Source organism: Camelus bactrianus, chromosome 14 (assembly GCF_048773025.1).
Source record: "Camelus bactrianus isolate YW-2024 breed Bactrian camel chromosome 14, ASM4877302v1, whole genome shotgun sequence".
NCBI lineage: Eukaryota > Metazoa > Chordata > Mammalia > Artiodactyla > Camelidae > Camelus > Camelus bactrianus.
This window is the reverse complement of record NC_133552.1, coordinates 19,827,538-19,849,389: the sequence shown is the minus strand read 5'-3', so window position 1 is coordinate 19,849,389 and position 21,852 is coordinate 19,827,538. Positions and strand designations below refer to the sequence as shown.

The 21,852-nt window shown below is 34.7% G+C and overlaps 1 protein-coding gene across 3 annotated transcripts in view; it reads left to right on the top strand.

Moving 5' to 3' along the window:
• DNAJC15 (DnaJ heat shock protein family (Hsp40) member C15) overlaps positions 1–21,852 on the top strand; it is a 60,997-nt gene that overhangs the window by 19,594 nt on the left and 19,551 nt on the right. For 2 of the 3 annotated variants that reach the window (XM_045508899.2, XM_010973263.3), the window contains exons 2-5: positions 513–564; positions 3,161–3,234; positions 12,206–12,282; positions 18,276–18,346. In XM_045508899.2, coding sequence (XP_045364855.2) covers positions 513–564; positions 3,161–3,234; positions 12,206–12,282; positions 18,276–18,346 — 274 coding nt within the window. Of the gene's footprint in view, positions 1–512; positions 565–3,160; positions 3,235–12,205; positions 12,283–18,275; positions 18,347–19,404; positions 19,475–21,852 lie in introns of all 3 variants that reach the window. The other variant, XM_045508900.2, reaches the window with a different exon arrangement.

Genomic DNA, 21,852 nt, shown 5'->3' with positions numbered 1-21,852 from the left:
GGCACACACTCTACCACTGCACTATACCCTCCCCTTGTTTTATCAAATTTTTAAATATAGCAGACCCCATTGAGCTTCACAAATGTAAAGGAGGAGAAAGTATTTGCCTTTTATCTTTATAGAAGATAAATACATTAAACCCACTATTAAGAAGCCGATAGACACAACATTTTAAACTGACTATATACTTCAATAAAAATGTATTTTGAAAAGTCTATAGAAAACATTTTAGCAGTAGGTAAAATGAAAGCTCTTAGCTAGAATGAATTCAAATAAATGGAAATGAAATGAAATCTAGAATTATTTTAGTTCAAATAGCTGAAAATTAGCTGATACAGTGCACAGCAGATATAATCCCATAGACGCTGCAGATTTTTAAAAATTTTACAGAGCAGAGCTGGAGGAAAAGAGGAAAAAGTAGTATTAACATTATTATTCTCATTACTTAAAATGATTTACTTAAATACCTCAGTATGTAATACTGTAAGTAATAATCATTTTTTCCTCCACAGGCAAGAAGTTTGATAACTGTAGGTCTGGGTATCGCAGCTCTTGGATTTGCAGGTAAGATAAAGGATACAGATCAATAAATGCTGCAGGAGAAATATTTCCAAATAGCTTCGAAAGTGATTCATGAGAAGACTTCTGGTATTCTGAGGCTCAGTTTCAAGACATACCTCCTCCATCTTTACAACATTACAGTTACTGAACATCCGTTGGCATAGTGAAATCTAGATGAATTCTGTAGTGAAGAAAGTTAACGACAGAAAAGCTAGGAAAACTAGCCCCATAATAGTTGATCTTTCTGATACTTTTTTAGTTTGAACTATAGTGAACTATTAAAAAATAAAATCTTTAATATGAAGCAGAATAAGTGATAGGAGGCTTTTATTCTCCCATATATTTTTTCTTGCAGATAAAATTACACATTTTCTGAGCTGTCAGTTCTTTCTGATGAGCATAGTCATTCCCTATAGTATATTTATTACTTCATTTTTAATGTATTGGTGTAATTTCTTTGACAAACTCAGGTTAATTTTTTTACTGTGCAAATCACCTTTTTAGAAAGAATAGGTATAAAGATTTAAAGTAAAATTGCTATCTCTTCTAGTCATTAACTTACAGTTCTACATTGCATAGCTCTTCTCTAAATGTAAATCTGAAAGCATTTCCTTGTTGATAAAGATTTACATTTTTCCTTTAGCTTTTGTGTCTCTTTGGTTCCATGGATTTGGTCTTCTTAACTGGATCTTCTTTTTAGGAGGAGCCACATTCCACTGTGGTTCTATGGAGTTTAGTAGGATCCGATAGAAAAATGAGACATAAAAGATTTTGTTTTGTTTTGCATAGTATTTAACTTCCCACAACTCTCCTTTAAAGCACCTTACCTAAAAGAACTCTAAAATCAGGAAAGTCAGCGGTTCACATTCCTTCCCTTGGTCCTCGTACCATCAGTCTTGTGTCTCACACAACGTAACTATGGTTAACTATTTACTGAGGTTTCATGAGAAGAATGTCATATCTTAATAGGAATTCTGACAAACTTGCCCATAAACATAAAACAATTTTAGTATTAATGATTATAGCAGAATAGGCATAGTCATTTCAAATTCAAATGTAAGGTTTTTATTTGAAGTTAGAGAAAGATGTGCTTTTGCCAAGGTCTTCTTTCTAAAATGAAAATTGGTGTTTGTATTCTGTGCATACTACAGTGTTGCCAAATTTATTTTACTAACTAGAATATAAAGTAACAGTCAGATCTCTTCCAGGGTCAAATACAACTGAATAATAGAATTTAGGAGAAGTTACCCCTAGACTGTTGGAACTAGGTCTCCTTTATAAGTAAGGTAAATGTCCAGATGTCACTTCTTGAAGCCTTTAACTGCTTTTTCACATTGAGACTGCCTGATTGTGGTTTTGAAGGAATTTTGAGGTAATTTAAATGCTATATTTTATACTGGTATAGAGCCAAATGGAAGTTGATATCTATATGATAAGGGATTTAGATGAGTTAGGGTTTCAGCTTCATTAATTTTACTTTGTTTAATGTTTTCCTTGAGCTCAAGAGCTTTTTATCTTCTACCTGGATTGGCTACTTCACATCTTCCTATTTCTAGCATCCTGGTTTTCATTGTAACATTGTTTGTGTAAGAATAACTGTGTATTTAGACAGGTAACATCTTACAGAAGAGCTTTGTAGTTGAACTTTCCCAGCAGAAATCTTGATTTGCAAATAATGTTATGATTAGAAATTGAAGTCGTAACTGGTTTTCCATCAAAGCTTTGGGAAAAGAGACACTAGTATTAGTAGATTTCTGATTAGGGTATAAAAGGTAAACCAGCCAGATAATGTTTTATTCTTGTTCTGTGCCCTCAAAACAATTTAGAACTTGTTTTGCTGTTGGTACCTAGTTGTCAAGACTCAGGGATTTTCTGTTCGTTTGTTTTTTAATGGAGGTACTGGGATTTGAACCCAGGACCTTGTACATGCTAAGTATGTGCTCTAGGCACTGAGCTATACCCTCCCCTCGACTCAGGGGAGTTTTGATTATGAGGATGCCTAAGAAAGGAAAGCACTAAAATAAAGTAAGTTTTTAGGAGAGTAGTCATCCTCAGTGAGAAATTGACAATAAACATTAAAAGTATTTCCTACATAATTGCTTTTTTATTTTAGAGGTAACTCCATAAAAATCACTCCTCTTTTGTATAGATCATAAACACTACTCATTTTCCATATATTTTAAAGTGATGATCATTGTGAAAAGCAATATAACTAATCATTTTAGATTCATGAGTATCTTTATATGTAAAGGACTTTATCTACAGTTTGTTGTGAAAAGAGAACTAGGATGTAATTTTTTGTGTGACCTGTAACATTGTATAGATGTGAGATTTTATACATAAGCTTTGAAATTTTCTAATTTTATAATTACAGACTAGAGCTTAATAAATTTAAAAGCTATGAGAATTATATTAAAATGAAGTCTGTCCTCCATTTAATAAGTTAGACATTTGAAAAAACACAACTGACTTCTGGTAGATTTTGAAATAGTTGTTGAAGGAACATACATACTGTTAAGTAAACACTGTGGTGAGCACTTTGTAGGTATTGGCTTTCATAATAGAAAGTATATTTGCTTTTATTCCTCTTGCTGTTTAGGTCGCTGTGCATTTCAGATCTGGAAACCTCTAGGACAAGTAATCGCAGAAACTGCAAAGAAGATTTCAACTCCTGTAAGTTAAAGATGGCTTTAGTTAGAAAGTTCATTTTGATTTTTATTTATATGCCATATTTGATAGTAATTAAGAAAAATGTTTTGGATTTTCCAGTGTTTCTATCATTGCCAAGTTTATCTACTTTATTGATTTAATTTCATTATAAGTTTCATGGTCATGTTATATTTATATCTAACTTTATTCCTGGTTTTGACTTCTAATTATTACATTCCTTTTAGTAGTATTACGTCAACTTTGAGGTAATTTACTTTCCTTGTTTAATTAGTATTCATTGATTCATTTAGTGATTGTCCTGTGCCAGGAGCTGAGCATAACTGCTGAACAAAACAGACATGGTCCTGAGGGAGCTTACCCAAGAGTTTATTTCATCTTGAAATATGAAACTCATGTCCTTATACCACCACTGGCCATCTCAAACATAAAATTATAAAATTCCAACCTTGAAATCCTATAGTGTTTATACACTCATCTACCAGCATTACAGTCACTCTACTGAGCTGAATGTAAGTGAAGAATGATAGTGGGTATCTAAAAGGCTACAGTGTGGTGAACTGTGGTTTGTGACCACTGGAGACCGTGTGAAGAAAACTCACATAAACATTGATTTCTGGGAAATAGAAGATCTGGGATAGATCAGCTTGGCTTGTGGCAGTTTGAGAGTGAATGACAAAGGCATTACAGGCTTGTAAGGCTTAGTTAGTCATGAACAATGACCACACTTTCAAAGGATGACATACTGACAGATAATTAAATTCAGGGTCAAAAGAACTGCAAGTGATTTTGCAGACCTATAGATGCATGTCTGTGATGAGAGGGAGCAAGTGTTTATTTTCTGTTTTTCTATTTATGTTTTATTTGGCTAAAGTATTAATAGATATTTAGCATCCATTCGGTGAATGTTCATTAAGCACCTACTACATATCAGACATCATTGTAGGGAGTGGAACATAGTCATGAACCAGACAAGGACACTGCCTTCTAGGAGCTTACATTTTAGTGAAGACTATTAACAAATAAGTAAGATATATAATATGTGGAAGTGTTGAATGTAGAAGTTTGCTTTTTTTTAGAAAAGGAAAACAGGGTAAGAGGTTGATTCTTTAACAGCAGAGAGGAGTCTATGAGATAGGTCAGGGAAGGCCTTTCTGAGAAGATGAGGGAGCAGATCACGTGAACATCTGAGAAGGCTTTCTAGGCAGTGGGAACACCACAGAGGTCCAGAGGTGGAAATGAATTTTGCAGCAAGAGTAACTCAAGTGGAGTATGTAAAAAGAATGGGGGTGGTTTGGGCCAGGTTACTTAGGGCCAAATAGACTACGATAAAGACTGCAGGTGTTACTTTAAGTATGATAGAAAGCCTTTGGAAGGTTTTTACCATGGGGGCAATGTGATTTCCATTTTAGATGATCACACCTGCTGCATAGAGTATAGGCTAGAATGAGCCAGGGGAGAGGCTGTAAAACCCGTGAAGCGGGTATTGAGATAGTCCAGGTAATAGGTGGTGGTAGCTTGAAATAGATTAGTGGGAATGGAAGTAATGACGTATTTCTTTAAATGAACGTCATTTATGTCTTGCTATATGTTTATGTATAGTAAATGGAGAGAATTTGAGAAATCATCTCTCTCCTGTTACGGTGACCTTCAGTAGGTATGTTTATACCATATATAGAAGACTCAAGCTTTGTAGAACTACGTTACTTAACATTGTAAAGGGAGAGAGAGCAAGGAACTAAGAAAATTTTCACTGTTCTGTGGAGGCTCACAGGAAAGGTAGAGTAGTTTAAGAGATTGTTGTGGGTGTCCTGAACCCAGCCCCTGCATTTCTTAAGGAGGGGAAAGTGTTGCATGCCCCCTCTCCCTCCCCTTTGTGGGCTTCAAGTTAAAGACAAGTGGCTTTTGATAAATCTGGCCTGTTTTCCACAAAGTACTCCTCTTGCAGTTTGCAGTGAAACACCTTAGACTATTTATATCATCATCATAATTATACCTCATTGAAGATAATGAGTTTTTAAAATAACTCTTTAAATATTGTTCCAGGGAAGTTGAGGAATGAAGCGTATGCATACTTTCTCTTGGCACTGATTCCAAAAAGTCTAATTCATAAACAGGACATAAACATTTGTATTTTGTAAGTATGTTCATTATTGAACGAAACAGAGTTACTAACCAGTAGGACCTGTAATTTTATGACCATAAATCCCTGTCACTCAGAAGAGAATGTTCAAGGCTCAAGTTCCTATGGGTTCTCTTTTCATTTTTGCTTAAACTTTATTCTCTTGCTTTAAACTTCAGCATCATCTTGTTCTTAAATCTCATCTTTCTTGACTGGATAAAGAAGCTGTGGTATATTTATATAATGGAATACTACTTAGCCATAAAAAAGAATAAATAATGCCATTTGCAGCAACATGGATGGACCTGGAGATCGTCATTCTAAGTGAAGTAAGCCAGAAAGAGAAAGAAAAATACCATATGATGTCACTCATAAGTAGAACCTAAAAAAAGAAAAAAGAAGACACTGATGAACTCATCCACAAAACAGAAACAGACTCACAGACATAGTAAACAATCTTATGGTTACTGGAGGGTAGATGAGAACTATATTCAGTGTCTTGTAGTAATCTATAATGAAAAAGAATGTGAAAACAGATGTAAGTATGTCTATGTATGACTGAAACAGCATGCTGTACACCAGAAATTGACACATTATAATTGACTATACTTCAAAAAAAAAAAAACTCATCTTTCTTCCCCTAATTTTTCCCCCTTTTGCTGGAAGAGTAATTTTTTTCATAGAGCATGTATGGATGGTGAATGTTTTGAATTCTCTACTAAGTAATTTTTTTTTTGCTCTCATTGTTACCATGTAGCTGCTGGCTCCTTGGATTCTGGTAGAACCAGTATTTGTGCTTTTGGTTTTTAGTTTGGGATGATTTATGTTTGTGTGTGTGTTGTTTAGCTCTGGAATTTGGGGAGGGGGGAGTTCTCTTTACTACTGATGTTCTGAAATTTCACTGGAATTTTTAACCTTGGCTTATGTGAAAATTGTCTATCTTTTGTTCTGTAAGATTCTCTTGTATTTTTTCTTTATTTTTTCCTTCCAGTGTCTCTCTGCTCCTAGAATTCATGTAAGTGGTCTTTCTCAGCGGTTTGGTAGGTTTGCTCCAACCTTTTTTTTTTTTCAACTTTTCTTTCTGGTGTAGGGTAGGAAAGGGGACTTCCTTCCTTCCTTCCCTCCTCCCTCCCACAGGCTCTGTGCTCATGGAGTTAGGAATGTTTCTCTCTCTGCTGTTCTGGTGTAATTAATTACCCTGATGTTATTTTTTTGTATTTGTTGACTCTGAATTTCATATTTTCTTCATTCTTCCGGTGGATTGGAGTTGCTGTGTTTTCTCTATGTGCAGTCTTACCTGTTTTCAATCTTCCAGGATTTCTTTAAACTTTCTGGTTTACTACTTGTCTCATTTCTTGTTTTCTAGGCCTATTATGGATTTTTCTTGTTTAAAATATCTCTTTTCTCATTTCAAAGGCACTTTAGAAAGCAAAAGGCTTTTATTATTCAGTCTACTGTTTTGAACCAGTACCCTTTTACTTGATTTCTTTAAGTATTAATGTATATTATTGATTCAGCTAATGTCTAATTACCCCTAATTTTTTTCCTAGGGGAAAAAAACCCAAGTCATTTATCTTCTTTTGAGGCTTTTATTTTTCTGTTTGTGAATTTGTACTTTTACTTGAATACAAGTTTTTAAAATTGGATTTAAATTGTTTTATGGTTAAGTGAAATTCATGGAAATAACACTAATTAAAATCATCCTTCTGTGGCTCTATAAATCAAATAGATTATTGTACATAATTAAAGTTTATGGGAACTGTATTTCTTCTCAGGACAATGGAGTGATATATTTCTCAGGTTTTCTAGAGGGCTTTTTATGTTTCAAGTTATTGATTGCGTAAGTTAGCTAATGAAGACTTTCATTTAACTTGGTTCATTTCATATCTTCTTTAATGATATATAGCACTACAGCATTGAATATTTTAGGAGGAAAATTATTTTGATTTTTGTTGTTCATTTGTACCTTATAAATAGAATTATGAAGGATAATCATTTGTAAGATTCAGGTGTATTTCAAATAGACAGCAGAATAAATCCCACTGTTTCTTTTCTTGGAAGTTCTATTAGAAAAGTATAACCGTCTACTCCATCTGTTTGGTGATATAGTTGTTCCTTATTGTAAGCTCATTTTTGTGAATCTAAACATTTCCTTGACCCGCCGGTGTTGTCAGAAAGTGGTTCTGCATTGCTTTATGTCTGTATATCCTAATATGATGCAATAGTGGTATATTATTTGTAAGCTTCAAAAGGCCTTTTAGTTATACTTTATTGGGGGTGATAAGGAGTAGAGAGTTACAATTTTCTGCTTGCTTATGACATAGGTACTAATTTAGACAGAATAATATATTAAAATACTAACAAATTCTTTAAAAAATTATGTACTATAAAAGCCAACTTTCATATGAGTTTTTAAAATTTTTTATATATATTTTATTGATGTATAGTGAGTTTACAATGTTGTATCAATTTCTGGTGTACAGCATAATACTTCAGTCATATAGGAACATACATATATTCATTTTCATATTCTTTTTAACCATAGTTACTATAAGATATTGAATATAGTTCCCTGTGCTATATAGTATAAACTTGTTATTTTTTATATATCAGTTATCATATGAGTTTAGAAGGCATGATTTTCTCTGAAGTTACATGAGTAATTTTTTTTGTTTGTGTTCTCTGTCTACTTTGCTGTATGCAGCCCCCAAATATTAAATGTCTGTCCTCAAAATGATCTGGTTCCTTTGGAGGGATTGTGATGATTGTGTATGCAGAGATAGACTTACTTATAAGCAGGTATGAGCCTCATCCAGATGCTAGATTTTAAGTAACCTTTTTTTAGCTTCCTTTTCCACCTGGGAAAATCTGAAAACAAAAAATATGCTCAGATATAATACCTGCTTTTAGGGCTACTGAGCTTCGTGAATATAGTGGGAATGACAGTTCATGAAAAATCTTCCATTTATGTTTATTATGCTGAAAAATTGAAATTTCAGAGCTTCCTAACATAGATAACTCATAGAAATACTATGGAGTGAGGTATGCATCTAGTAAAAATTTTGGTTGCCTGAGAGACATCTTAAAACCAGCTGTTCTTTTGTTAAATCTCTGTTCCTTTATATATATATTCCCCTATGTATCTCTTATTCCTTTATATATTCCCCTGTGTGGGGATGTGCTTGTGTATATATACACAATTTCTCCACTTTAGCTTGTGTACTTAAACAATTTGATTCCCTTCCTCCCTTCACAACTTGGAGGAGGGGACTGGTTTTTGTTTACTTACTAGATTGTTAATTACTTGAAATTTGAAATAGTACATCATATTCCTCACCAGACTGGTACATTGATAGATTAGCATCTATGTGATAAAGGACAGAACCTCACTCATCTCATTTGAAAAGTTTCTGGCACATAGTAGGTGCTGAAGTGTTGTTGAATGAATTAATAACTGCCAGAGAATTATTACCAATGGACATTTATAACGATCTATCCCAAGAAAACAGTTTATGTAAATGACCAGATCTGGCTCCCTGAGACTCATCTTTTAAGCTCTAATAATTTCTTTGCTTTATTTAATTTAGCTTTTTTTAATTGTACAAGTAACTGTTCATTGTCAAAAATTTAGAAAGTAAAAACAAACATAAGAAAGAAAAAAATTATTCATAATCCCACCACCCAAAAATAACATTTTGGTGTATGTACTTTCTCAGATTTTGTTTTATGAAAGCATACATTATTTGTTTTTCCTTACAAAAATAGTGGTTCACATTTTAGAAACATGTATACATTCAATCAAGTATTCATCTTTTTCCTTCTGCAAGTTGAGATCATGTATCCTATTCTGAGAACTCCTGAAAAGAGTTGTCTCTTTTTGCTGTTTCTCATTCCTTTACTCCTGCTCTCTCTCAGACTCACTCTGATCAAATCTTCACTCCCAGTCCCTTCAGCTCTTGTCAGTGTATTTGACTTTTGGCTAAATCCAGCAGTCAGTTCTCAGCTCTGGTCTGATTTTGACCTATCGGAAGCATTTGAAACTATTTTTCACTTCCTCAATTTTGACATCCGCTTTTCCTCCTCCCGCACTGCTGGGCCTTTGCAGTTTCCCATACTGATTCCTCTCCATTTCTGTGCCGCTCAGCATTGCAGCCTCTAGGTCTCAGTCTTTGGACTTTCCAGCTACACCGCCTCTTCCGGTGATCTTATTTAGCCTCATGGCTTTAAATACCAGCTGTTTGACATGGGACTCATGATTCTCAAATGTTATCTCCAGGCTGGACTTTCCTTCCTTTTAGATGCTTAATAGGCACTTGAAACTTAATGTAACCAAAACCAGTCTCCTGATACTTGTTTCCCACAACAAACAACCGCCCCTTCTCTAAGAAGTTGGCAGTTTAGGCCAGAAACCTGGCAGTCACCTGCAGTTTAAGTTCTCTGGAACAGAGTAAGACAAAGATCAGCAAGCTGTTAGTTTATTAGGGAGTGCCCTTAGGATCAACAGCTCCAGAAGGCGAGAGAAAGAAGGATGGGGGATAATTTAGGCTGCAGTGTAGTCTTCTTTTTTTTTAAGAATTCATATTTATTTTTATATGTATATTTTTATTGAAGTATAGTCAGTTTACAGTGTGTCAGTTTTCAGTGTACAGCACAATGCTTCAGTCATATATGAACATAGGTATATTCGTTTTCATATTCTTTTTCACCATAAGTTACTGCAAGATATTGAATATAGTTCCCTGTGCTATACAGGATAAATGTGCTTATCTATTTTATATATGGTAGTTAGTATCTGCAGATTTCGAATTCCCATTTATCCCACTCCCTTCCCACCCTGGTAACCGTAAGTTTGTTTTCTATGTCTGTGAGTCTGTTTCTGTTTTGTAGACAAGTTCCTTTGTCTCTTTTTTTTTTTTTTTTTAGATTCCACATAAAAGTGATATCATGGTATTGTTCTTTCTGGCTTACTTCACTTAGAATGACACTCTCCAGGTCCATCCATGTTGCTGCAAATGGCATTATTTTATTCTTTTTAATGGCTGAGTAGTATTCCATTGTAGAAATATACTACAGCTTCTTTATCCAGTCATCTGTCAATGAACATTTAGATTGTTTCCATGTCTTGGCTGTTGTAGATAGTGCTGCTGTGAACATCGGGGTGTGTGTATCCTTTTAAATTAAGGTTCCCTCTGGATATATGCCCAGGAGTAGGATTGTTGGATCATATGGTAAGTCTGTTTTTATAAGTCTGTTTTAGTCTTTTGAGGAATCTCCATACTGTTTTCCACAGTGGCTGCACCAAACTACATTCCCACCAGCAGTGTAGGAGGGTGGTTCCCTTTCTCCACACCCTCTCCAGCATTTATCATTTTTGGACTTAATATTTGCAAAAGATGAGACTAACAAGGGCTTAATTTCCAGGATATACAACCTAATAAAAAAACAAACAACCCAATCCAAAAATGGGCAGAAGACCCAAACAAGCAATTCTCCAATGAAAACATACGAATGGCCAATAGGCACATGAAAAAATGCTAAATATCACCAATTATCAGAGAAATGCAAATCAAAACTACAAATGAGGTATCACCTCACACCAGTCAGAATGGCCATCATTCAAAAGTCCACAAATGTCAAATGCAATGTAGTCTCGACAAAGGCCTGAGCAGCCCCCTGGGAGCTCTGAAGCGTGGGTGGGTCATTGTGGTTGTCCCAAGTTGGGGCAAGAGGCCACAAAACTAAATAACATCACCTGGGAAGTAACTATAGACAAGAAGTGCTAGGACTGAGTCCTAGAGAACTGTAATGGTTCTTCCCCCACATCAGCTAGGCGTTAGCTGGAGACTGCCCTGCGAAGGGGCGTGAGCTTGATGTTCTTCAGCCAAGGCAGTTCCTGGAGTTTGACTGCTGAGCGCTGCCTGCCAACAGCAGCCCAGTGTCTTGAGGAGTAAGCACCTCACTTCGAAGGAGAATTTGTACAATGTGTAACAGTGCTTACTGCACCGTCTTTAATTCCCTATTTCTCATATCCCATATTCAATCCAAGCAAGTGTTTTTTCTGCTTTCAAAATACATCCAGAATGTGACAGCTCACCTCCTCCTCTGCTACCACATTGGTCCATACCTCCATCATCTCTCACCTAGATTATGTTGTGTCTTCCCAACTGGTCTCCTACCTCCACGCTGTACCTGTCTTTCTGTTCTTCACAGGGCAGTTGACATAATCCTTTTAAAGCCAAGTCGGATTCTCTTACTTGAGGGCTCTGGCTTCTACCACTGAGGATAAAATCCTAAGTCATTTCCATTGCTTCCCAGGCCTTCCAGGGTCTGGCCCCAGGAACCTTTCTCTTCCCACTCTCCTCCTTGCTCAGGCCTCTCCAGCCACACTGACCTTTCAGTCCAGTCTTCCCATCTCTGCTGGCCTGCCTGTCTGCTATTCTGGTGTCCTCCCTACTTTTCAGTTTTTCTTCTTCTTTGTCAGCCAGTCTCAGGTTAAAACGACGTCTGTCATATCAACAGTAAATGACTTGGTCAAGGTTATCCAATGAGAAAATGACTCTAGAGCTTCAGAAAATGTTCAGGCCTTCTGCTTCTACTTATCTCTTTTATTCTTTCAGAGTAGAAAAATTAATGTATTTGAAAGTGAAAAAAAATTGTTACCATTTTGTAAGTGATCACCTTGGTCATAATTTCTTGTAAAGAATTATTGTTTAGTGCTGCCCCTCCCCACACCCCACAATTTCAAGTTGACTTCTAGTAAAATGCATTAGTCTTACTGCAGCTGTGTGATGGGATTGAGGTCATGCCACCTCATACGTGAAACTAATTATTTCTTGCTCTTTCGTTCCTGTACAGAGCTTTTCATCCTACTATAAAGGAGGATTTGAACAGAAAATGAGTAGACGAGAAGCTAGTCTTATTTTGGGTGTAAGGTAGGTGTACTGCATAAGTATTATTTTGTTTTATGGCTGAGTTTGTCTTGAAAAAGCAAAAAATGTGAGAGTAAAGTTATCCTTGTATTTTAAATTACAAATAGGAGGCAGAGGAGAAAATATCAAATTTTTATATTTTAAAACCTCAAATCTAAGAGAATATCCTACTCCCCTTAAAAAAATCAGGCATCGTTGTGATGTGCTTTTATCCCTTAATAAGGAGCTATTATATTTGAAGTCTCAATGCAATTATCGAAATATCCCTTATTGTGATGCTGAATTCTTTCTGGATTGAGTTGTATAATTTGATGTATCATATTTTTAATTATAATATGGGATCTGTTTCACAGTTCTTTTCTAGTTCCAAAATTTTACATGTAGCATATTTTATTATACTTGTTCACCTTAGTATTCATTTATTTTTCAACTTCGGACAGTGTAGGAGAAAGTTAATGATTTTGTGTGATTGATGTATGATATCATTTAACACTTAAAGTTAAGAAAACGTACCCTCCCATAGATTTAGCAGTATTTATATTTGTTTACCTTATGTTCCTCTAGAGCCCACCCAAATTTTAGAGCAATATGTTACCTACAACAAATCTTATGGTGATTTAGTCAACGTAATTAAGCAGAACAGATCATAAAGACCTCATTGACATAATTTTTTAATCTGTTGTAGATTAGCAGATTTTTAAGATCAAAACATTTTATTATTTCTTATGACCAATCAAGAAGAACAAGAAAGTGACCAGGGGAGGAACAGCTCAACGTAGCTTGGTGCTTCATTTAAATATAAGAAGCAATGAGCTCTCTCACGGAGAATACAAAAAAGGAAATGATTTTAAGCAGGTGAACCAAATTAGGAGATTAGCCGTATTGCTAACTATTCCTTGCTTTAACATTATTCAGAATGGCATTGTTATTTTTTTGAACTTTTATTGGGCCTCCACATTATCTCATTCATAGACCTAAAATGTGACTATGAAGTACATTATAAAACCAAGCACAACGGTTTTTTAGAGTATCATTTAATATTATCCAGGGTACTTCTGTTTTTAGGACGGGTAACTAGGAGTTGACTTAAGATACATGATTATAAAGTTTTATCCCATTGAACTGGAAGCTGTGCAAAATTTCACAAGGAAAATTGATTGGCTAACAGCATAGCCTTTGATTACAAGTGAATCTGGGTACAAATACCACTTTTACATCTATTAGTGGCATGTCCTTAGTTTCATTACTTGTAAAATGGAGATGATATTAGCTTCTACTGCATAGAGTTGTTGTGAAGATTAACACATATGAAACTTTTAACATAAACATAGCGCCTAATTACTACTCATTAAATATCAGCTAAGCAAACAGATTCTCATCCTGAGTCTGTCGCTGAGGCACTGGTCAGGTTATTTTCAGCTTTTCTGCACTTTAGCATCTTCATTTTTGATTTGGAATGAATGATATTTTGCCTTGTTGGAAGATGGTAAAATGATACGAGAGATGCCTTTTTATCAAAGTGCCCACCAGATAACATGTGCCGAATAAATGTTGGCTCCACTCTCTTCGCATTTCCATCATGAATGCAGAAGCTAATATTTGCCCATAACACATTAAATAGACAGGTACAATTTATTTGCTTTTCTCTAGCCCTTTCTTTCTGTCAGACAGTGTTGATTTTGAGAAGATTCTTCAAGCTGTGAATGCATTTCTGTGGTCAATGAGTCCAAATGATTTAGACTATATAACAAGTAGATAAAGACAAGGCAAATGGAGCTGACTCTGTTGATACCCTATTTAAGAACAGAAAAATTCTCTATGCTACTAGATGGCTATATATTTATTCTTACATATTGCATAAAGCCTGAAATATTTTACTGAACTGCCCAGGAAAACTATTACTATATCTGGTATTTTCTGAAATGATACACACATTTGTGTTTTTCAGACTTTCGCAAAACTTCTGTGGAACTCTGTTTAAACTAAATGTTATTCTATAGACTAGTTGTAAAAAAAAGAAAGAAAAGAAAGAAACTAAAACTGCTCCATTTGCTTCAGGATCAGGAAATACCGTTCCGTTCCACACACCCCACTCGTCTACTCCCAGTCACATACATTCCAGGGAGCAGTTTGAAATCCCTGATCTAGGCAAAATGGTATTTAAGGTTACATTTTCAGTTCATGGTGAAACTGTCTATACTGGAGATACATCAGAGCTACATCTAATTTTTACACTTTGTTTAAGAACTAGGATTCTCCCGTCTTGTTTAATCTTTACAAGACCAATGTCAAGGAGCTTATTCCCTGTATTTTCTTCTAGGAGTTTTAAGATTTCAGGTCTTACATCTAAGTCTTTAACCCATTTTGAGTTAATTTTGGTGTATGATATAAGATAGGGGTCCAGTATCATTCCTTTGCATATGACTGTCCAGATTTCCTTTTCCCAATAAACACCATTTATTGAAGAGACTATCCTTCCCCTCATTGTATATTCTTTGCTCCTTTGTTGTAAATTAGTTGACCGTACATGCATGGGTTTATTTCTGGGCTCTATCCCATAATATCAATCTATGTGTCTGTTGTTAATGCCAATACATACTGTTTGATTACTAGAGCATTGTAATACCGTTTGAAATCAGGAAGTTTGTCTCCAGCTTTATTCTTCTTTCTCAAGATTGCTTTGGCTATTCAAGGATCATTTGTGGTTCCATACAAATTTTAGTATTTTTTTTGTTCTGTTTCTGTGAAAATGCCATTGGAGTTTTGATATAGGCTGCATTGAATCTGTATTTTGCTTTGGGTAGTATGGACATTTTATTTACTTCTTCCAATCATTGAACGCAGAATGTCTTTCCATTTATTTGTGTCTTCCTTAGTTTCTTTCATCAGTGTCTTCTGGTTTTCAGTGTACAGGTCCTTGGTTAAATTTATTCCTGGCTATTTTATTCCTTTTGATATAATTGTAAATGGGATTGTTTTCTTGATTTCTCTTTCTGAGAGTTTGTTATTAGTATATAGAAACACAATAGATTTTTGTACATTGATTTTTATATCCTGCAACTTTACTGAGTTTGTTGATTAGTTCTAACAGTCTTTTGGTGGAGTCTTTAGAGTTTTTTTTATACGTAACATCATGTCATCTGCAAATAGTGACAGGTTTACTTGATTCTTCCTTTATGATTTGGATGCCTTTTATTTCTTTTTCTTGACTGATTGCTCTGACTAGGACTTGGGATACTATGTTGAATAAAAGTAGCGAGAGTGGGCAACTCTGGCATGTTGCTGATCTTAGTGGAGAAGTTTCCAGCTTTTCATCATTGAGTATGTTAGCTGTGGACTTTTCATATATGGTCTTTATTATGTTGAGGCCTATTCCCTCTACACCAACTTTGTTGAGAGTCTTTATCATTAATGGATATTGAATTTTGTCAAATGCTTCTTCTGTGTCTATTGAGATGACCATGTGCTTTTTATCCTTCATTTTGTTACTGTGGTGTATCATATTGATTGATTTTCAGATGTTGAGTCATCCTTGCATTCCTGGAATAAATCCCACTTGATCATGATGTATGATCCCTTTAATGTATTGTTGAACTTGGTTTGGTAATATTTGTTGAGGATTTTTGCATTTGTGATCATCAGGGATATTGGTTTGTATTTTTCTTTTCTTGTAGTGTCCATGTCTGGTTTTTGGTATCGGGGTAATGCTAGCCTCATCAAATGCGTTTGGAAGTGTTTCCTCCCTCTTCTATTTTTTGGAAGAGTTTGAGGATTTGTATTAATTATTCTTTAAATGTCTGATTGAATTTAGTGAAGACATCTGGTCCTGGACTTTTCTTTGCTGGAAATTTTTTTATTGCTCATTCAGTCTCATTAGTAGTAATTGGTCTGTTTAGATTTTCTATTTCTTCAAGTTTAGTCTTGGTAGGTGGTTTGTTTCTGGGAATTTATCCAGATCTAGGTTGTTCAATTTGTTGTTATATAATACAGTTCACAATAGTCTCTCATCCTTTGTATTTCAGTGATATCAGTTGTAATCTCTCCTTTTTCATTTTTTATTTTACTTGAGTCTTCTGTTTTCTTGGTGAGTCTAGATAATGGTTCATCTGTTTTGTTTACATTTGCAAAAAAAAGGGCTCTTAGTTTCTTTGATCTTTTATTTTATCTTTTTAGTCTCTATTTCATTTATTTTCACTGTGATCTTTATTATTTTACTTTGGTTATTTTGGGCTTAGTTTGTTTTCTTTTTATACTTCACTGAAGTGTAAAGTTAGGTTGTTTATTGCTATAAACTTTCCTCTTAGAACTGCTTTAGCTGCACCCTGTAAGTTTTGGTATGTTCATTTGTGTCAAGATATTTTTTGATTTCTCTTCTGATTTTCCCTTTGACTTAAGAATTACTTATTATTGAAGACTATTTTGTATGCTTATGCAGCAGTTGATAGTGCATTTTAGCATGCTTGACGATCTGTTATTTAGCCCCAGGAGATTAGAAGTAGCAAGTAACAGGCAAGGAGCAGCTAGAGACTAGAACACTGGCAGAACTGAGGATTGCATACTGACAGTGTTCAAAACAAAAGAACTTAAACGGATAGCATTTTATGCCCCTTTAATAGAAGGGCAAGCAAACCTCTGCAGACCTTGAGAGTTTCTTTGCACTCAATTGATACTCATAATAATGCTTTTGAGTCATTCAAAAAATGCTAAATTAGATTATTTGTACTCCATTTTTTAAAGGTAGGAAGTACATAATACATTTTTATAAGCATCCTTTATGTTCATAATGAATAACTACTATTCCTTGAACACTAACTGTGTGCTAGATCATGCTAATCTTTTTACTTTTATTGTCTAACTTATCCTTAAAATAATCCTGGGAGGTATGCTCTGTTTTGTAATGTCTGTTTTACATATGAGAGAATTATATAAGCAAGACACAGTTTTATAGACAATGAATGAAGTTTTTAAACCTGTCTGAATATCTCTAAAAGTACCTGCTTTTAGCCACTACAGTGTGGTTCGTCCATGCAGATTAAATCATTTTGAGTTACACAGCCACCACCATGTACTTTGAGTCAGCTACTATTATTTCTGTTTGAGGCCTAGAAAAGTTAGGTAGCTTAAATAATCTAGTATAAATATTAACTAGCAATATGAGTATATTGCTGTTGTTAGTGTTAATTCCTTTTCTTTATCTGAAAAATGTACTAAAGGGAAGCTTTTCCATTATTGGATAAATTAAGTTTTACAGGAATAATTTGTGGTTTATTTAACTTTCTTCTTTAATTTTTGTTTAGACCGTAGGCTCTAACAGCCAGCCTTTTCCCATAGGTTTCTCACACAGCTAAATAAATTATGAGCTATGAAGGGTTTTGAGATGCTCTGTCGAAAAATAATAATATTGAAAGCTAACTATGACGAAACGTTGGTATACATCATGCACTGTTCAAGCACTTTGTCATCATTAGCTAATTTAATCCTTATAATTGCTCTGTGAGGAATATATTATTCCTAGCCCTGTTTTATAATGAGGAAGCTAAGGCAAAGAGATGGTAAAAAAAATTTGACCAAGGCTCCCCATCCTACATGGCAATGCTGGGATTAAAATCCTGCAGTCTGGTAGCTCTACAGTTCAAACACCTGTTTGTTATATATGCTCCCTTCCCTCGACCCCCCAGGTAGCTTGAAGCATAATTTTCTAACTCACAGTAATAGTCTTCAGACTATGGTTCCCCTATCCTACCTATTGTGTCTGTTTTTTTTTTAATTGAGAATAAAGACTGAGATTAAAAGGACTGAAGAAAAGTACACGCAGCAGTGAATCAATGATTTATTTTGATGGTTGGTGGAATTAAGTGAAAAGCTGTAATTTCATTTTTACCCACAAGATGGTGAAATTCTCATTAGTCTTTAATTTCTTGAAACTAATATGAACCGTTAATTTATAACCTGCATTTGACATTATTTATTATAAGCACTTTAATTTCTTTTTACAGCCCATCTGCTGGCAAGGCCAAGATTAGAGCAGCTCACAGGAGAATCATGATTTTGAATCACCCAGATAAAGGTAGGTAAAATTCCTGTTTTTCATAATATGTGGATCAGAATATGTTCTGAACCTTTCCATTACTTAAGCTCATTATAAATGATGTATAGTTGAAATGGAAGTTTATGTGTCACATGTGTTGTGATTTTTCTTGTAAATAAAGGAGCCTTTAGGTGGGAGTTCAGTGATCCAGAGAAGTGATGGATTTATGTAGTTACCAACTTTTGAGAACGTAGTTACTGATTTTTGTATATGAGTACCTACCCCCTGTTTGAGGCTCCTAGCATTTTGATGGAGAAAGAAAAAAAATATGAGTTGTAGACTCTTTGACTGTATAAACTAAATCAGTTTAGTTTCATCATGAATTATATTTGTTAAACCTTACACATAAAAGCATAAGATTTAGGGGATAGTCTCTAAATCTCTGAATGTAATATGTCACAGATGATTCTGAATTTCTTAATTTTATTCTGGAAGGCTCTGAGGCTGAGCCCGTTTGTTTTTAACTGGCCAGGTTTTTAATGTAAATTTATCTTACAGAAAGACAATTATTATAACTTTAACTACACTACAGCTGCTTGAGAGAGAAAGCCCATATGTTCATTACTGTTTCTGCTCCAAAATAACAGATGGTAGAAAGTTGCACTCTATTTCAGAAGTCAAAAATGGGGGAGCAGGGGGCAGAGAGTGAGGGTTGCTTGGATTCTTACTTACAGACTTTTAGTTTTCTAATTATTTTGAAAAAAATTAAACAAATTTTGGATTCCTACCAATCCTGACTCCAAAATAAGCCTCCCCCCTTAGCTTTCTCACATAATTACTTACTATAAAAATTCTTTTCACTAAATGTCATCTCCTTTGGTTTTTGCACTTGCTGTTCTTTAGTGTGAATAAATAAGAGAATAAACTTTGAAAAGAGGTTTCGCTTAAAATTTTAAACAGCTTCAACGGTCACTAAAAGATCCATTCAATTAATTTACTTTGCATTGTGGTCTTTCCGAGTAATTGACTCAGAAAGAAATGTGTTTAAGTGCCTCTTTGAAGCCCTCTACCTCCTAAACATCTTCTGTCCCTTCCAGGTCAAGTATATGCCCTTCTCTGATTGATTGCAGTGGGATCAAGTGCTCATGTCTTTCGGATGATTGACAGGTTGTTGGTTGTGTCTGCTGGCAAGGAAGCCAGCTCTAAAATGTTTCTAAAAGAATATGTATTTTTAAATACTTTTAGTTAAAAAAGAAAGAAAGAAAATGTTTATGTATTTTATGAGCCAGTAATGTTGAAGGAATTACTTGATTTACTTTGAGATTATATATTTATCAGAAGTGGAGTTGATGTCTGCCCATAGTGTGCTTACTAATATCCTTCAGGCTGGTCTTGCGTTGGTGGCAGAGTGAGGGAGTGGACCTGGAAGCAGGAGGCCAGCATTCTTCTCTGGCTTCTGCCTTCTAGCTCACAAGAGGCTTTGGACACTCCCTTGATCTCTCTAAATGTCAAGTTTATCATCTATAAAGTGAAGGGATTTATTTCTTCTTATTTTTGATTGAAGTACAGTCAACTACAATATGTCAATTTCTGGTGTGAAGCAAAACGTCCCAGTTATGCATATACATACATATATTCGTTTTCATCTTCTAAAGCTTTTTTTGGTTATATGATATAATGTAATGTTTGTATTGCCTATTCAATTAATGAAGAACCTGTACATTGTATCTCTATTCAGATCACATTTTAACTTAAGAAGGATACTTTTAATCAAACGTTGTCAACCACAGTTGTGTTGACAACTGTAGACATCTTGTCTATATAATTGCTCACTCACCCAAAATTTTAAAACATTTGGAATTTCAGAGTTCATAGGCTTCTTAAAACCTATTCGTATACTCATAGTTAAGAACTCCTGCTTTAGTAAAAGTATGGTGAATTAAAGAATATTGCAGCTACTTGAGGGAAAAAACTCACATATGATGGAGTTGGGAGATGATAGCTTATAAACGTGGTAATTGTCTCTTGAGAAGGAAGGTTGTTTTGTTTTTCCTTGTTTTTAATGAGAAGAAGATAGATTTTTGTTGTTGTTGACTTTCACAGTGGTTTCTGTTTTCTAATTTCTAATTCTCCAGCAGTTATAATTTGCTTTGGCCAGGTCATGGAGTGGTTGCAAAACTTGACTTCTCTTCCGAGTGCTTCTGAAATTTATGAATGTTCTTTTCCCTACCACCCCACCCGCAACTGACTTTTCAGTTGGTTTTGCTACCAGCTGGTAAAACAAAGCTAGAACTTCAAATGTGTGATCGACTATAATCTGTTACATATTTCATTATCAGCTTGTGCAAAGAAAGTGACACCAGAAAATTAGGTGTGGGAAATGACTGCAAATAAATTTTTTGTAGCCAGTTTTAAATGAGCATTCAGATGTGTTTTGGTAAAAAGTAAATTTTGCCTTTTGAATTTAGTGAGATAAAAGGTTAATGTGGTAAAAATGTCTCAGGTCTTTGATCTAATGTTTTCAAAATACCTTTTAGATTATAGTTTTTTAAGTTACTGGAGGAAAAGTTTAGTTGTTATGAAATCAGTAGTTTGATATGAAGGCCTAATGAATATGGAAAGGAAGACAGGCTAGTTAGAGACGAAAGAGTGTAGAACCTCAGAGATCTCTCATAGACTTATCTAATCCAGTGCTTCTCAAAGTGTGGTTTGCCTTCTCATGCTAGACCACAATTTGTTACCTTTGTCCAACAAATTAAAAATCGAAAGGGAGCAGGGTGTAGCTCAGTGGTAGAGCACATGCTTAGTGTGCACGAGGTCCTGGGTTCAAGCCCCAGTACCTCTATGTTTAAAGAAAAATAAAGCACTACAGCGTTACTGTAAATAAAAATGAGGATGTTGTTGGTGAAATATATATATTAAAAAAAAATCAAAAGTAAGCATTCAGAAATCTTTATAGCTATTTGACATGGCTATGATATCCAAGTATGGGATACTTTCGTGTTTTGTAAAAGTGTTAGTCCACCACAGATTAGAAAAAAAATTTTAAGAAGTACTTCACCGTACTTTGAAGATGCTGATCTAATCAATACTGCCCCCTAAATCACATTGTTTCTGCTCCATCCTGGGAAAAATTCCCTGTTGGCTCTTCTTAAAGATTTTTAGTGATGGAGAGCTTCCTGCTTTGTAGGGCAGCACTCTGGTAGACAGCAGTAACTACTAGAAAGTTCTTTTTTACATTTAGCTGAAATCTGCTTGCCCACAGCAGAGTTTCTTAGTCTTTGTTCCATGTATGTCCCCTTTCAATACATAAGATACTCTTTTTTAATAGTATTTAAATCAAAATTAAATTAAATATTGGGATTAAAAACAAATCAAAGTAATTATACTGTTAAATGGGTTTTCCCTAATTACTCTCATTGTAGAAGAAGCTAAGTTTGACACAAAGCCCTGGTAATAATGTAACTTATTGCAATATATTATATTTAAAAGATGTATCATAAACATTTAGAAAATATATGATGACTAAGCGTCAACATGGAATT